At 36.7% G+C, this 17559-nt stretch overlaps 1 protein-coding gene across 2 annotated transcripts; it reads right to left on the bottom strand.

Annotated features, from left to right (window-relative positions):
* Positions 1-505: 505 nt before the first annotated feature.
* On the bottom strand, positions 506-7412 carry LOC107797593 (uncharacterized). 2 transcript variants are annotated; one of them, XM_016620491.2, is made up of 7 exons: positions 7222-7401; positions 5578-5844; positions 4851-5477; positions 3833-4006; positions 2290-2435; positions 876-986; positions 506-767 (listed from the first exon to the last, which is right to left on the bottom strand). In XM_016620491.2, exons 1-7 carry the CDS (start codon positions 7363-7365, stop codon positions 692-694), a joined length of 1545 nt encoding a protein of 514 aa, XP_016475977.1. In that variant the 5' UTR covers positions 7366-7401; the 3' UTR covers positions 506-691. The 2 variants fall into 2 exon arrangements, with proteins under 2 accessions (XP_016475977.1, XP_016475978.1); XM_016620492.2 differs by lacking the exons at positions 506-767; positions 876-986 and adding an exon at positions 4699-4763 and having other exon boundaries at positions 2296-2435; positions 7222-7412.
* Between the last annotated feature and the right edge of the window lie 10147 nt (positions 7413-17559).

The following is a 17559-nucleotide window of genomic DNA, read 5'->3' on the forward strand; positions in this document are numbered from 1 at the left end:
CATATCTGCACATTGTGTAAGTATTTGTCAGGCTAGGACCATTTGAACATACTCAAATGAACTAAAACTTCGTTTTATTGGGACAATATTTTGAGACAGAAGCAACCCCAGAACTCTCACTCAATCACATAAACTAAAAATAGCCGGCGAATGTAACATATAATATGTGTATAATGGTGTATAAACTATGTATACTGACTAGAAAAAAGTGAACAATAAATTTGACCGGCTATTTGTGTAAAAGTCCCAAGAAATAAGGACAGAAATAAAGGAAAGAAGAAATTTTCATAGCTACTACCTCCGTTCAAGTGTATGTGAAGCTATTTTCTTTTTGGTCTGTACCAAAAAGAATGATCCCTTTCTAAATTTGAAAACAATTTAGCTTCAACTTACAATTCTACCCTTAATGAGAAGTTTTTATAACCACACAAATGCTCTGGGCCCCTTTGTAACTTGTCTAAGACTACAAATTCCAAAAGTCTTCATTTTTTTTCTTAAACTCCGTGTCCAGTCAAACAGGTTCACATAAATTGAAATGGAGGGAGTATATGATATACACTTCAATACAACATTGTTACCTTTTTACCTAATCTGTTATGTATTTACAATCTCACAGCTATATTACACAGTTCAATTCAACACTAAATTTTTTATCCTAACTCTGTTCTATATTTACAAATTAGCACCACTGTTAAGAAGCTTCTGAATTTGAGACAGAAGCAACCCCAGAACTCTCACAAACATTGCACCTGCAGACTGGGCATACCCTGGAAAACCAGAAAGTGGGAAATCAATACAAAGAGAGGGACAAACTACATCTCAAAGTAGATAGCAATAATGGGAAAGCACAAGACAAAACAACTGCGTGAACACACCGGTTTACTTCCTTAAGCCACTTATCGATACAAAGCATATGGTATTCATGGCGGCAAGGGAGGACCCTCAGTTTGTCACCCTCCTCATACTCGGCCAAACAAATATGGCACCTGCAAAAACATATTACAGCTCGTTATACAGGAAAATTAAACGTAAGACTGCTCTTTGCCACAAAAGCATGTATATCATTCGTGGCCATTGTCTCCTCTCATCACGCACAGATTCTCCCTCTGTCCCCATACATTAGATTTGTCGTGCAGGGTTCTAAGAATCAAAATGTCTGAATAAATTACTATATTGAGTATGATTGATAAGTGTTGAAATTAACTGTTTAAAATGAGAGAAGTAGAATAATAGTTAAAAATATGTCATATTCAAGTTTAAAAATTAAAATATTATCAAGTAACACTAGTTATACATTAGTTTGAATTCTTGATGTGAAATATATTCTCCATATAAGGATACCAGTCAATTATTTTGGGAGAGACCCAAAAAGGAAAAAAGAACTGAATATTTAATGTTATTAGCAATAGGTTATATACTTTAATGAAAATCCCAATAGAAAGGTCAAACAGTACGGAATGGAAAGTTCCCCCATCAACACTAAGTTAGTGTTTAAAATATATCTTTGAATTTGCGGAAACTTCTGGAGATGGCAAATTTGGTGTACTGAAATTTTTGTTTCGATACTTGGATAGCCCAACCCTAGTGACCATAAGGCAAGGTCCACTTAGAGTTGAAACTTGCAAATAACTGATCAAGTAAGATTCTTCAGTTTTAAAGGAACCAGACAGATCCTTTGATAGATGATAGAGTAATAGATGCTCGTCAAAATAAACTGTGAGTAAAGCTCATAACCCCTCAGGCATACAATTTTCAGGATGTTTCTTGTGAAGACTGCCTAAGGATCTAAAAGTCAGTGCCTTATGTCTAACAACTGGCTAAAGGTAGGTTTATTAGATCCCATTACATCAGTCCAAAGAGGGAAGTTTATGCGTCAATAGTTTTTTAAGAGAAACTAAAGAGAGATCAATTATATAAGTTTTTCACAAGCATGCTAACTAAGCCATAACTCATGCATGAGGGAACTTTAAATTTGATTTTCCTAACAAATCCTAATTAACAACAAATTACTGCAAGTAGTGGAGAGGAGAATAATAGAACTGAAAATCTACATGAACAACTCTCAAGTTTCTACATTTTTTCTTTTGTCCTATTCTTTATCTTTTGCTTTCTCCACATTCCTTTAGTTTCTTTCTTTTCCTTTCTTCAGCGGTTTCAGCCTAACAAATAGGAGAATATTATTCGGAGGAGAGGAGGTAGTGCTAATTACTAACTGCTAACTTATAAACCTTAAGAGGCAACATAGCTCAAGAAAGCATATCAACGATTCAACTAGTTAAGAAGACATACTGTTGGATATCTGTGGGTGCATTGTCTACAGCTCCTAACATCTTGTGAGACTTGAGAGGAAATGAGTCCACAACAGAATCTGGAGCTGGAAGCGAAAGCGTAGATAGCGAAAGTGTGAAAGATTGTCGATGAATCTCATCCAGGACCTACAAAAAAGAAACAAAGCCATTACAACATATGTCAGATCAAAGTTTTGCAGTCACATAAGAAGCCAAGTATGAGTTCTTCTTTCCTCTACAAAAGTTTGTCCCGTTTGTGAACCAACCTGTTTGATTTGGCCATGCTCCAAAAAAGGAAAAAAGAAAAAGAAAAAGAAAAAGGAAGTTGTGTTGTCTGGTATGTTTTTGCTAGACTATCAGGATCTTCATGCTGCTACACAAAGTATAGTGATATGTCGTGTTGCTCCATTTTAGGAAATATCAAGTATTTTCATCTCTGCTTAGCCACTGCAAAGTTTTGAAAAGGTTAATTTTTCCAATCCCACCAATTTTTTGATATATTCTTTTCAACCCCACCATACTGAGGCAATATGATTGTAGTTAGATTTTTAACCGTCAAAAACTCCATTATTGTTAATTTTCCCAGCTTGAAAAATTTAATAAAATCAATTTAACTGATCAGTGTTGCCGGATGTTTGTTAATCCGTCTGAAAGAAAGTTTGCACCTGCGCTATATTTTTGGAAATAGGTCACCAAGGGTAAATAAAATTCAAGGAGTGTAGTAGAAATGCTTGACATCTGTTTATCCAGTATTAAGTACCCTATATAAGAATTCAGCGAAAGCATGAGTAATCCAACTACATTTTGCATTCACAAGGCACTTGATTGTTGGCAGTTTCCTTAATCACAGAACCCTAGTCTGGCTTCAGTGCAACTTGAATTTTAGTAAATTTTACAGTGTTCAGCACCTTCACCGAGAAGAATCTCTTTTACATAGACACAGATTCAGTGTATACTGGTTACGGAGTGAATGTACGTGCAATATTGAAGGCTAAAGGAGTGAAGGTTTTCACGGTTACTGATAATTTTTTACCAGCTAGTACCTTCTGGTATCTATCAACTGAAGATTGGTAAATGCCTAATCAGATCAACTTTTGATGGTTCAAACACAGGCCAATACCCAACTTCCACTCCAACAAATGAGGGTCTTACATCCTTCAATCAAGTGTTAGACATACTCCGTTGTCAAATAGCTTTTTATGATTCATTCTAAATCCATTGACCAACGTTCCAAAATAGGGCAGTAAGTAAGTAGCACGAGTTGATGGATGAAAACTATACAGAAAATTTTCATGTTGCTTTCTTATTTCCTTCCAAGTGTTCATAGTGGAAATAACAGTAAACTGGACCTTTCAAATTCCACAAACAGCATGGAGAGTTCATTATAATAGTTCTCCTGAATGTGACTTGAGTAGGGCAATACAATACTTAAAGACAGATGCATAAGATGCATAGAGAATATTAGTAAGTTGTCTTTCCAAACAAACCATACCCACCAGAATTTTGAAACCTAAGAAGAAGGACATTAGATGCTGGAGACATACCTCGAATAAGGCCTCAGCAAGCATAATTATTCGTGAAATACTTGCAAGGGTACTGAACTCTTCAGTTGTGAGTAATGGTTCACATGAACATGTACCATCAGGATGAAGGCCTGATGAGCAAAGATTTTGTCGTGGAACTCGGCTACCAAGGCCTTCAAGCACTCTTTCTGATACCTGTATATGTAATACAGATAGGTGATTGGGAATTTGGGATTATCATAATGAATTCTAAGTAGGTTAAAATAAAAAGAACAAAAGAAAACATGAAATTAAATGCCCCAAGAGAGAAGTGTTATAAGTGCGAAGTAGTCCATATATAAAAGTAGCCGCATGATACTACAATGACTGAATACAAAGTTAAGATGCATTTTTTTGCTCATAAAAAGATGTATATTCATAATTACACATTTGTGCAGACACATATATGCTAAAAACACCAAAAGAAAAGATTTTTTTTTAATTTCTGCCATCATAGGCAGTTACCTTTGATTTTTCCATGTAACACAGTATGTGCCTAAATAAAGAAAGATCAAACATGTAGATGGAAAAAAGGGGGAGTTAGTTGGAACCAATGTTTTGCTGAGATTTTCTATTGGAAGCGATTATCAAATAGATCAGTAGGGGAAAACCTTCAAATAAAGATATTACATTGATCTACTGGAAGATATACCCAATAAGCGAAATTAAAATGACACAAAATGCAAGTTAACATCTAATATTAATATAGTGTGAACCAGAAAAATGGACGATAAGCCTAGATAATCATGCTTTTGAGAGAGTAAGTAGACTAGTAAGTATAACATAAGAGGATGAAAATAATTAACCATCATACCAGAACCTTCTAATAAGCAGACTAGAGCATTTACCTTCTCCTGATATAATTCAGGCTCAATACGATCAGTAAAGATCTTGCTAAGCTAAACCTCCTTCTCTATAAAAAGAAATTGCAGAGATTGTCTATATCCAACTTAAACAGTCAAAAACACTACAATAATAGATAAAGTTGTTGATATATTACCTCAGATCTTGTTGGCTGTCTTTGTTCACTTCTGCTATGATTTCTGCCAGTCCCATAACCAGAATCAAATCCAACTCCATCATAATGGAGATCACCACTCAAATCAATTAGCCATCTGTCATGAGATCCTAGATCATCAGCATGACCAGTTGCAAAAACAATGGTTGGAGAATCACTATCCCTCCTTAAACTGCGTCTTGATATAGCATCCCAAAAGAGCCTCCTATTGTTTCTTCTTGTTTCTCGACTGCCTATATCAGCAATGCTACTAGATAAAATGTTGGAAGAGATACTCACCACATCAACATGTAGCACATCTTGAGTGGTTACGCCAAGCTCATTGTCCAACAAAAGAAATCCAGAACTTGAAGTTGATGCTTCTTGAGAGGCGTCACCCTCGAGAAATTGATGCCTGGGTATAGAGTCAGAAGTAACAGAAATAGATCTAGAATCAGAACTTGACTCAATATCTACATCCCCGTGATTCTCCATCGAATCCCCATGTGAACATGAGCCTCTGCACTCCTCTGCTACAGAGTGAGAGTCTTCAGTATTCAAGCACGTCATAGCTTCACCTTCATTCCCTGAATCGCAGCTACTAACAGCTGCAGTTAAGCTGCCTCTTGCCTGTGAAGAGACCAATTCTTGAGATGGTTGTTTTACATATGCAGTAGCTATGTAACTATTTGTCCAAAATGTGGAGCTATGAACTGAAAGAAGAACTAACCTGGTCACATACTGAACGCTTATCATTTGAAAGGCATGCACTATTGATGTTCACTTCGGCATTTATCAAATTATATTCAACAAAAGCGTTCTCAATAAGACAACTAGTGCTTTCTGATGAGGATCCAGTTTCAGGTTTGGAACTAGCATGACCAACTTCTGAACTAAATGTTGAAGAAGATTCTGCTACAGAATACTGGGAAAAATCACCAACCAGAGGTTGATTTTCTAATGAACTTCCCAGCAAATTTTGGGGATGAATTTCAAGCTGTAGAGCATCATCATATCTCAATCTCAAAATTTAAGGGTGAAGATTATAACTAATAAAAGAAAATATATTATTACATTTTGCAACAAACTTGAACTGCAAGCAATTCAAAAGCACTAAAGAATTATCTTTAATTAATTATTCATACTAAAAAGAGAAAAAAATTCTCTGAAATATCAACTTCAGTATGAAGTGTCGAACATAACGATAATCAGTGGGAAATCAGATGGATGCATGATGTAAAACAGGACACTGCAACAACATCAAATGCAAATCCAGGTCTAGACAAACTACAGTCAAATGTATCAAAGCACCCAGCTCTATCACCACAGATAGAGGGTGCAAACTTGTTCAACCGAGACAAAACTTTTTTTTTCTTCTTTAAGCCTTTAACTGTTCCTTGAGCAATACAGCCTAATAAAAGACATTAGCAGCCCTTCTCTAATCAGAGAAGTTGAGCACAGTACACATAGGCTCTAAATGTTAGCGATGCACCATTAACTATTTGTGGCCTCAAAAATAGCTAGAAGTTATAACAAAGAGAAAAGACCCATAGTGGTAATAAGCTTTATAAGCATAGTACGAAAACACAGAACACCGTTTGTTCAGCAAGCCTATCCATTACAATTAACTAGTATTAGTTTCTGGTAGAGTGTTAACACATTTTAAAGATGAAAGGGACACTCATATCTAAGAACCGGAGCAACAACAGATAACTCTCAATGAGCAGCTAATTTCCAAGCATAACAGCAACAACAACAACCCTAGTATGTTCCCACCGTGGGGTCTAGGGGAGGGTAGTGTGTACGCAGACCTTACCCCTGCTAGTGAAGGTAGAGAGGTTGTTTCCAATACTAATTTCCAAGCATGAAACAAGAAAAAATTTGGAGCTTCTATCGCTCTATCAATACAGCAAACTACAATATCCCTAAGTAGATTTCCACAAGTACAAATGAATTTACCAAGATGGATTTACCCCAAAAAAAGGACAACTAAGACCAGTTAGGTTTCATTACACCAATCCCAGCTGGAAAAATTAAAAAGAAAAAGACTGCATAGACACCATAGGAACACAAAAAGTCAACTATGGATGATCAGACTGAACTACTAGTATCAGTTGCAGCCCTTTTAAGCAAAGGAAAAGGGCCAAATAAATTGAATTTCAAGGAAGTAGCAAATTACCCAAGGAAAAAAAAAAAAGCAATCAATTGAAGCAAACACTTAATCACAGTTTTGTTAATAGCATCAAAATCATGAAGAACACAAACACTAAATCAGATAAATCACAGTACCAATTTAAATAGGTACCTCAAAACCAAAAGGTTCCCTTTTTTGCTAAAATACACCCCAAAAAAAATAGAAGTTTGAGAGAAGTGCCTGAAGGTTCGACTGAGAAGTGGAGGCACCACAAAGGAGAGAAGAAAGTTTGAGCTTAGTCCGTTTGAGTCTTGACCCTGACCCTGACCTTCTTGTTGATGATGACGATGATGATGCTTTTATACGACTGCTGCTCGAACCCATAATTGCTTATGTTTCTTGAAATAATGGAGCTGATACCCCAAAAAATAGCTTTTATATGAATGAATGAGCAAATTTCTAAAATTCGGATGCTTCCTACGATGGGGGCCTCCTCCTTATTTTTATTTTGTTTATTTCTTTTAACCGTTGCTTTACTCATCACACGTTCAATTTTTTATTTTTATTTTTTTGGTAAAATTTTAGGCATGGAGTGACCTGCTTGCAAATTACACGGAAGATGTTCATATTCAATTTTTACAAGTTACTTTATTTGGCTTCATTTCATCGGATATGCATTTGCCTCTAATTAGAGATTTTGGGTTTGAGTATCGAGAATAGAAAAATTCTATGGAACGATATTGTCACGATCCGGATTTTTCATCCTCGGGAATCGTGATGGCGCATACTCGTGGAAGCTAGGCAAGCCGAATATTATAAAATCATTACCCTTTTTATTAAACATGTTCGACAATTTAAAATAATAAGTGATTAAACAGCGAAATAAATTAAATAACCGGAAATGCGGAAGACGAAAACTTAATAATTCAGCCAAACACTGCTACATAATTTGAAGTACAATACTACCCAGAATTTGGTGTCACAAGTCACGGACTGTCTAAGAATACTACAAATAAGGTCTGAATGAAATACATAAGTCTGTCTCTGAATAAGTAAAAACAGAAAGAGAAAAGATAGGAGGAGACGCCAAGGCCGCGGACGCCTGCAGGACTACCTCGGGTCGCCTGAATGGACTGAAGACAACACCCTCACTGCGGTTCAAACGCTCTGGTATCAGTATCTGCACACAGTGCAGAGTGTAGTATCACCACAACCGACCTCATGTGATGGTAAGTGCCTAGCCTAACCTCGGCGAAGTAGTGACGAGGCTAGGACCAGACTACCAAATAAACCCGTGCAGTTAAATCATATACAGTGGAAATAAAAACAGATAATTACAGCTAAAGTTGGGAGGGGGAAACATGCTGCTGGGAGTAACGGATAACAACAGAATAACAGTAGAAAAATGTAAGGAAGCTATAAATCAAGTACCAGCAAAAGATAAGGAAAAGAAAACAAGTAACATGTAATACCGTTACATATTACCATTTCACATATTACCCGCTCCCATTTCACATATTACCGTTGCAGACGTGGAACTCGCTCCCATTTCATATCTTACCGTTGCAGGCGTGCAACCCGCTCCCATTTTATATATTATCGTTGCAGGCGTGCAACCCGCTCCCATTTCACATATTACCGTTGCAGGCGTGCAACCTGCTCCCATTTCATTTATCAACACCAATCATAAAAGAATCCCGGTAAGGGAACAATAGTATAACAACAATATCCCGACAAGGGAACAATAATGTAACAACAACATCCTGGCAAAGGAACAATAATATAATAACAATATCCCGGCAAGGGAACAATAATATTACAACAACATCTCGGCAAGGGAACAATAATATCACAACAACATCCCGACAAGGGAACAATAATATAATTCTCATATGAAGCACGAATAAATCACAACGGAGTCATAAAATTTCAATACAAGACTCACGGGCATGCTTGACATCGACGTATAGATACTCGTCACCATGCCTATACGTCGTACTCCACAGTTAACACATAGCAATTAAGACTCGACTAATAATCCCTCAAGCTAAGGTTAGACCAAACACTTACCTCGATGCCACGAACACAATTCAAGCCTCAACTATCGCTTTACCTCTTGATTCCACCACCAATTCACTCGTATCTAGCCACAAGTTACTTACTATATCAATAAATGCTAAATGAATCAATTCCAATGCATGAAAAAAAGTTTTCTAAATTTTTTCCCAAAAAGTAAAAAATCTCCCCCTGGCCCACATAGTCAAAACCCGAGGTTCAAACCAAAACCCGATTACCCATTCCCCCACGAACCTAAATATACAATTTGTTTTAAAATCGGACCTTAAATTGAGGTCCAAATCCCCAAAATTTGAAAAATCTAGGTTCTACCCAAAACACCCAATTTTCCCCGTGAAATCCTTTGATTTTGAGTTGAAATCATGAGAAAAGATGTTAAAAATTAATAAAAACAAGTTAGAAATGACTTACAATCGATTTGGAAGAATACTTATCTTTGAAAAATCGCCCAAGAGTGTTTTGGTTTTGAAAGGGCTTGAAAAATGGTTGAAGTACGTCTAAATTATGATTTTGCAGGTTGTAGGTGTCGCAATTGCGAACCCCTCAGAAAACTGACCCCTTCGCATTTGCGAAGATAATGTCGCATTTGCGACCCAGTTTAATTTACGGTCACCTTCGCATTTGCGAGGGACCTTTCGCAAATGCGATATCGCATTTGCGATAGAACAGTCGCATTTGCGACTAAGGTAGCCCCGGTCGATTATCGCATTTGCGAAGCCAACATACCTGCTAAACCTGCAACTTCCTAAGTCCAAATTTCACTCTGTGGCCTATCCAAAACTCACTCGAGCCCTCGGGTCTCCAAATCAAACATGCACACCAACCAAAAATATCATACGGACTTGCTTGTGCAATCAAATCATGAAAATAACATGTAAAACTATGAATTAAACTTCAAAACTCATCATTTTCATCAAGAACACTTAAAGTTCATAACTCTTCAACCGGAGGTCCAAATCACGTCAAATAAACTATATTTTTCACCAAATTTCACAGTTATTATTTAAATACTTTAAGAAGTTTGTACCGGACTCCAGAACCAAAATACGGGCCCGATACCAATGATTTCAAACATTAATTCTTATCTTTGTTTCATAAATAATTCAGCAAAATAATTTCTTTCAAAAATTGATTTCTAAGGCTTGGGACCTCGGAATTCATTTTCGGGCATACGCCCAAGTCTCATATTTTACTACGGACCTCCCGGGATTGTCGGAACACAGATTCGGGTCCATTTGCTCAAAATGTTGACCAAAGTCAACCATATTCAAATTTTAACTCTAGAAATTTCTATCTCTCATATTTTCACATAAAAGCTTTCTGGATATACATCTGGATCATGCACTCAAATCGAGGTGAGGTAAAAAGGAGATTTTAAGGCCTCGAAACACAGAATTTATTTCTAACACAAGTGACAGATATTTTTCCTATAATGAACTTTATATGGTTCGAATTCGAATTAATGTTGTAGAAGATAGTGCTAGTTGTACACATGGAACTTAGTGTGTTATTCCATATGTTAGTTAGTTAGCTCACTTAACCATAGTTAGTTGATAACTTAACCCAGGTAGTTACTTGTTAGTTAAGTAGACCATAGTCAGTCAAATGTATATAAATACTTGTAGCTCGTACCGTAAAAGTAAGAGAGATCATTTTCTTCTCCCAATTCTATTACAGCTCAGTCATTTCCTTTGTATTCAATTCTCTCTTCTACTTGCTCAATCAATTAAGCACACACTGAATTTGCTTTTATCATTGAATTCAACATGGCATCAGAGCTTCTGATTGAAAGAATATAGGGATTTTCTTCGTCAATTTTATAAGGAGATCGAGAAATTCTTCGCCTTCAAAGTTTTCTAAAAACCTAATTTTGCAATTATGGTGAATTCTAGTACTAAATCTAGTTCCAACACAATTGACCACAACCATCCGCTTTATCTGTAGCCGTTAGATTCGCGAGAGTGGTATAAACTGGAATATTACTCATCGGAATGGAGAATTATAGCATTTGGAGTCGCACGATGTTGTTGGCGTTGGAATGTAAAAACAATTTCGGATTTATCGACGGCACCGTTCGTCGAGCTAATTTTGGCAAGGATTTGGAGAAACTGTGGGATTGCTGCAATGTTTTGGTAAAATCATGGATTACGATCAATGTAAGAAAGGAACTTCTTAGCGGTATACTCTTCCGTCCGCTTATTCTGTTTGGAATGATTTAAAGGAGAAATTTAATAGGGTTTGTCGCACCTCCTTTTTCCGCGCCCGCGGGGGTGCGTGGGAGTTTTTCCAATTAAAGGACAGTCGAAACGGGATTTATTTCTTTATTTCAGAGTCGCCACTTGGGAGATTTAGGGTGTCCCAAGTCACCAATTTTAATCCCGAATCGAGGAAAAGAATGACTCTGTATTATAGTCTGCGCACCAGAAATCCAGATAAGGAATTCTGTTAACCCGGGAGAAGGTGTTAGGCATTCCCGAATTCCGTGGTTCTAGCACGGTCGCTCAACTGTTATATTCGGCTTGATTATTTTGATTTGTAAAATACATTTTTATTGCATGATTTTATTGTTACCGCTTCTATTTATATTTAAAGACCCTTCTTTGAATCGAATCACGCGTACGTATATTCGTGTTATAAATTATATTTTTAAAAACATGCGGAGTTGTGTCACGCGCACGTGTACACAATAATATAGATAATATTTTTATTATAATAATTATTTTCGAAATTATGCTTTAATAAAATCAAGAACATTCGCCCTTTTTGTATAATTAAGTAGTGAACCTCACATCTCGAGTTTTTATGAAATTAATAATGATATTCTCTGAGGAATCCCTTTTATTAAATATTCGATCGAAGTTGCGCGAACGCATAATCCGAATTGCTTTTAGAAATATAATCAGGTTACGCGAACGTATCCCTAATCACAAAAATATTCTTGATAAGGTTCTCTACAAATTGTTATTATGTGTTGACCGCGAGCCTTGTTTTACACATATGAATCATATACCTCAAATTTTAAAGAATTAATGACGTGAAAAAGAAAACAGACAATACGTATCTAAAACTAACATTTTTAAGAAACTATAAATAAAAAAAACCTATCACACGCAGACACCGACTCTAATGGTCATGACATGCATATGTGGCCTATCCTCTGCTGTCAATCATCTTTCAAGATCTTCAATTGGCAATTCCCCATCTGATTCTTAATCTTATTCGACTTGTAGTGCCCGAAGGGTTTTCACTATCAAGCCTCTCTCATTTTGGGTTTTTCTCTCAGCTTTCATCGCCTTATGGTGTCCGTGAAGATTTTCACCGATAAAACTCTCTCATTTATATCACTTTCCAGCTGGGGATTTGGAGTGTTGCCGGTATGACTCTCTCTGCTGGAGATTAGAGTCCTTTCTGCTGTGGAACGGAATGTTTTGTTCGCCGGTAAGACTCTCATTTGTCTGACTTGGCATCTTTTGCAGACTGGTCAGAAGGTCTTTCTTTGGACCGTAATGTGGGTTTTTTGGACAGGCTAGAAAGAAAGGGTATTAAAGGCTCAAAAACAAAATAAATTTGGGGTTTAAAATTACAACCTTCGGAACCATATTTGTTTACCACAAGCGCCTACGTATCCTCTTTGAGGAATCAGGTCAAACGTAGTTCCCAATTCCTCTTTTTTCTTCTGACTTTTTTTTTAATCATTGTTCTCTTTTTTTCGTTTTTTTGTTGATTTTTTTTTTGTTGATTTTTTTTTCTTTACCTTCCAGGCTCGTATTTCCTAGTCATTGCTATTTATTCCGAACGAGGGGTATGAAAGAAAAATAAATAAAGCTCAAAAGGGGTAACGAAGGATAAAGTGTTTAGGTAGCAGAACAAAATGCCTTCGTCATTCCAGTCTTCAAAACATGCCAAGTGCAAACAACACAATTGAACATAGATTTATAGTCTCTTCCGACGGTGCTGGTCTTGACAATTATGTTAAACACTTGCTTTTCATTTGTCCTTTCTAAAGCACTGCTGGGCGACACTCTCACTCTCATGAACGACCCTTATGCCAATTCGGCGAATCTTGCATTTAACGGTTTTCTTTGTGTTTTACTTGCCCTAATTCCACATGACTCGGGCTTCAAATAATCTCACACCGTTCTTATTTCCTTTAAATGGTATGATCACCTTTCCAGAGTTTTATAATTAACTTTTAAGACTAGGCCCAAACTGTGTGCGCATGTCATGTCCCTAGAATCGGCATTGAACGAAAATGACAAAAGGACTAAACAAAAAGATGACTGGAAATAATAAAAGACCGGCTTTTGTATTAGACTACCGGCGAAATGGTTTGAATAATAAAACAAACAAAACAACCAGAATAAAATCTTAACACAACCTCAACGAGACTTAAACAAACTGATACGACAAAAATGGAAAGATAAGAAGGTTTGACACAAGACAATATTCGGATTACAACCCTCAGAATAATCCGGATAACAGAAATGACAACAAAATAAACCACCATCAGCTTCTCTCTTGCTAACCAAGGAACGGAGCGTCCTCCCATTTTATCAAAATTGGCATCTTAGCCACTAAGCTTTGCATTAGTATTGCCAATACCATTACCAGCTTCCACATCATCAACCTCCGTCAACAAGTTCTTGATAGGGTTCGAGTGCTCCATGTCACTGTTATCGATCACAATCTGCCCTTCTTGGATCATTTTCTCTACTTCCTTTTTCAAATTACGACAACTCTCAATGTTGTGCCCTATGACATTGGAGTGGTACGCGCATCGCGCTGCCGGATCAAAGTTTCTTGCATGTGGATCTGGAGTATATGCGGGGAGCGGCTCAATCAAGCCAGCATGCTTTAGCCTTTCAAACAGACTTGCATAAGATACTCCGATAGGGGTGAGAGCCTTTCCTCGTTTCAGCAACCTTTCGTTCCTAAATGCTTGATTGGGCCGGAAACCTGATCCAGGGGGCTTCCGGTAGGCTTGTGAGGGTGGATAGGCCTTCTGTGGAGCTGGGTATTTGGAAAGTGAAGCCCGTCTTTGGGAATCTCGTGGAGAGAAGTAGCATTGGGGAGGGGAGTAGCGTGGACGAGTGATGGAGCTACTCGGGTAGCTAGGAAAGCTGTCATAAGTGGGTTGGGATGGAGAGTATGGGGGATGGGTAATGCCAGAGTTTGAAAAGCTTGGCGGTGGTGGGGGTGGTGCTTTCCCAGTTATCCATGGCTGATACATGTCTGCCACATGTTGTCTCAGCATTTTCACTTCTTCTACCAACCCGTTGTTCTGTTCGACCAATTGTTGTCGGTCATCAGTACCGACCCACCCTGTTCTGAGGTTCTGTGTCATTTGCTTTGCAGGGAGGAGTTACCACAACCAACCACTTTTCTATATATGAACACAGCAAAGGGAAGCCATCACGTTAGTGTCAGGGCATTTGACAGATAATCATATATTAGAGATGCAATGCACCCAAGCAGTTGAACCGTTCTATCAGAGATGCGATGCACTTGCGCTTTCCTTTATTTTTCTTTCTTCCCTTTTTTTTCTTTTTCAGTGGTGGTCGAATCTTATGGAGATTGCCTACGTATCATGACCCCGCATGAATCAGACCTTGCGTAGTTCGGACCAATAAACAATAAACATTTTTTATCAATTTTCATATTAAAACAAACTGGGTTTCAATGGTTTGAAGATTACCTACAAACTTGAAAATCAAACAACCCACATATTTTAATCAAAAGATTTATACTCTCAAAACAAAAAAGGCCAGCTTCCTTTCCCCGTTTGACAAATGCAACCAAACGGCTATTTTTGCAAATGTGGCCCCTTCCAAATCTCACATGAATTTTGAGGCCGGGGAGGATTATTTTGACACTTTACAAACTTGTCCGTTCTTTTACGAAAATAACCTTTCGACAACTAAAAGATACTCTAAGGTTATTTCGGCAAGAACGGTTTAAGACGCGGTCGAAGCTGGCTCGGCTTATTTTGACCAAAAATCCAAACGAAATTCACCTGACCACTGACTCTTTGTTTTTTTTTTCAAATTACAATAAAAACCGGGTGTTGCAAACACGGCCCTTCAGCGCCTCGGGGACGAAGATTTTTCAAGGCTGTGTGGGTCAACTGGCCCAAATCTTAACAAATGACCCAAATGTGGCTGTTTATGCAAAGTCAGCCTTCCGTCGTCCCTTTCGGGCAGCTATGTCTTGATAAAACAGCATCACCCGACTTCTTTATGACAAAATTAAAATTTGACATATTTTTTTTGGCTATTTTTTAGCAAAAAGGGGAGGTTGGACACCACCCGGCTTATTTATGACAAAATTAAAATTTTGACACGTTTTTTATTTATTTATTTGTTTTTGGCTATTTTAGCAAAAGGGGGGTTGGACCCGATGAGGGTTGCCTACGCATCTCACATCCGGTGAGAATCAAACCCGCGTAGTTCGGGCAGATCATAAATAAGTAAATGAACTAACTTTTATTTTTTTTGAATTTGTGAAAGAAGTATTTTTTTTTTTGGATTTTTGATTGATTTTCTTTTTGAAAGAAAGACTTCTAAGAATTCCTTTTCTTTTGATTTGAACTTTGATAATTTCAAAAGTAAAAGGAAGATTTTTTTTTGTTTGAATTTTTATTTGTTTTCTCTTATTCTAAAGAAGAAAGAAAATATTTTTTTGGAATTTTACCTCTAATAAAAGAAATGCTTTCTAATTTTTTTTTTGAATTTTAAATTTTCTTTTCAATTTTTAAAGAAGAAGGAAAATATTTTCGGATTTCTTTTTTTTTTAAATAATTAAAAAAAAAACTTTCTAAAGAAGTCAATAATGGAAAATATTTTTGGATTTTTTTGTTTTGAAAATTGGGAGTCTAAAAAAAACGTTTCCAGACTTTTTGGGCAGGACAAATATTTTTGCAACAAATAAAGATATATATACATTTTTTGGAAATAAAGAAAAACTTTTTGGATTTTTATATATATATATATATTTGCAACAAATAATAAAACCACTTCAACGCGACTCTTTTTATTTTATTATTTTGAATTTTTCAGAAACGAATAAAAAAAACTATTTTAAAAGTAAGACTCTTTTCATTGTCATTTTCAGGGGAAGACAAACTATTTTCCTTTTTATATATATATATATTTTTTATTTTATTTTTTTAAAAAAATAAGACAGAACAACGATTATTATTTTTTTCTCTTTTGCTTTTAATAAAACAAACTAATAAGAATTTTTTTTTTCATTTTCTCGAAATTTCGGCAGAGTTTTGACAATATTTGGGCATTGTTTTTTTTTTCAAAAAATAAACAATCAATTCCCTAACCGCTATTTCTTTTTCTTTTTTTTTTTCAAATTTCAAAATATTATTCCTGATATTCAAAAATCAGTCAACACACAAGTCCGAATCAAATAAATGCGCAAATAGCAGCAAGTAAGATGCATCAGGATGGTCATTTTTATTTTTTGGTACACCTGTCCTAGACAGACTCAACCCCTGTGTTGAGCCTCCAAAGTCAAATGCACGTGATGCAAACAAACGCTCCTACTAGGGATCCGGCATGTAGCTGAGTTATTCTAAGTGAAAACCTGAGGCATATTGTTCTAGCCCTGGCTTACCCAAGTGGACAGCTTGAGCCGAAATGGGGGCAACGTACCGGGAGCACGAAAGTCTGCCCGGCCTAGTTACTTGTCCCAACTTCGTCTTATTTGGTATGACTCCTAACAGAAAGGTGGGTCACGCGCACGTGTACACCATAAATTCAGAAGACTCAGAAAGAAGAAGGGTTTCGTAGCAATTTTATATACACAATTAAGATAATATTAAAGCGGTAAAAGCATCATTTAGCACATTAGGCATATAACATGTAAAAATCAGATAAAAAATAAAGCCAATTATAACAGTTATTTTAAGCTCGAATTCTTGAACCCTGAACCAGTGGTTCTGGAATTATTGTCCCCAGCAGAGTCGCCAGATCTGTCACACCTCCTTTTTCCGCGCCCGCGGGGGTACAGGGAGTTTTTCCAATTTAAGGACAGTCGAAATGGGATTTGTTTATTTATTTCAGAGTCGCCACTTAGGAGATTTAGGGTGTCCCAAGTCACCAATTTTAATCCCGAATCGAGGAAAAGAATGACTCTATTTAACAGTCTGCGCACCAGAAATCCGGATAAGGAATTGTGTTAACTCGGGAGAAGGTGCTAGGCATTCCCGAGTTCCGTGGTTCTAGCACGGTCGCTCAACTGTTATATTCGGCTTGATTATTTTGATTTGTTAAATACATTTTTATTGTATGATTTTATTGTTACCGCTTCTTTTTAGATTTAAAGACCCTTCTTTGAATCGAATCACGCGTACATATATTCGTGTTATAAATTATATTTTTAAAACATGCGGAGTTGTGTCACGCGCACGTGTACACAATAATATAGATAATATTTTTATTAAAATAATTATTTTCGAAATTATGCTTTAAATAAAATCAAGAACATTCACCC

The sequence above is a fragment of the Nicotiana tabacum genome, chromosome 7 (genome assembly GCF_000715075.1).
Source record: "Nicotiana tabacum cultivar K326 chromosome 7, ASM71507v2, whole genome shotgun sequence".
Lineage (NCBI taxonomy): Eukaryota > Viridiplantae > Streptophyta > Magnoliopsida > Solanales > Solanaceae > Nicotiana > Nicotiana tabacum.

Coding starts and splice junctions, on each gene's coding strand:
- LOC107797593 (XM_016620491.2), bottom strand. CDS start 7,365: ATGGGTTCGAGCAGCAGTCGTATAAAAGCATCATCATCGTCATCATCA. Junction 2,436..3,832: donor TTGCTGAGGCCTTATTCGAG/GTATGTCTCCAG, acceptor TCTTTTTTGTAG/GTCCTGGATGAGATTCATCG. Junction 768..875: donor TGGCTTAAGGAAGTAAACCG/GTGTGTTCACGC, acceptor CTGGTTTTCCAG/GGTATGCCCAGTCTGCAGGT.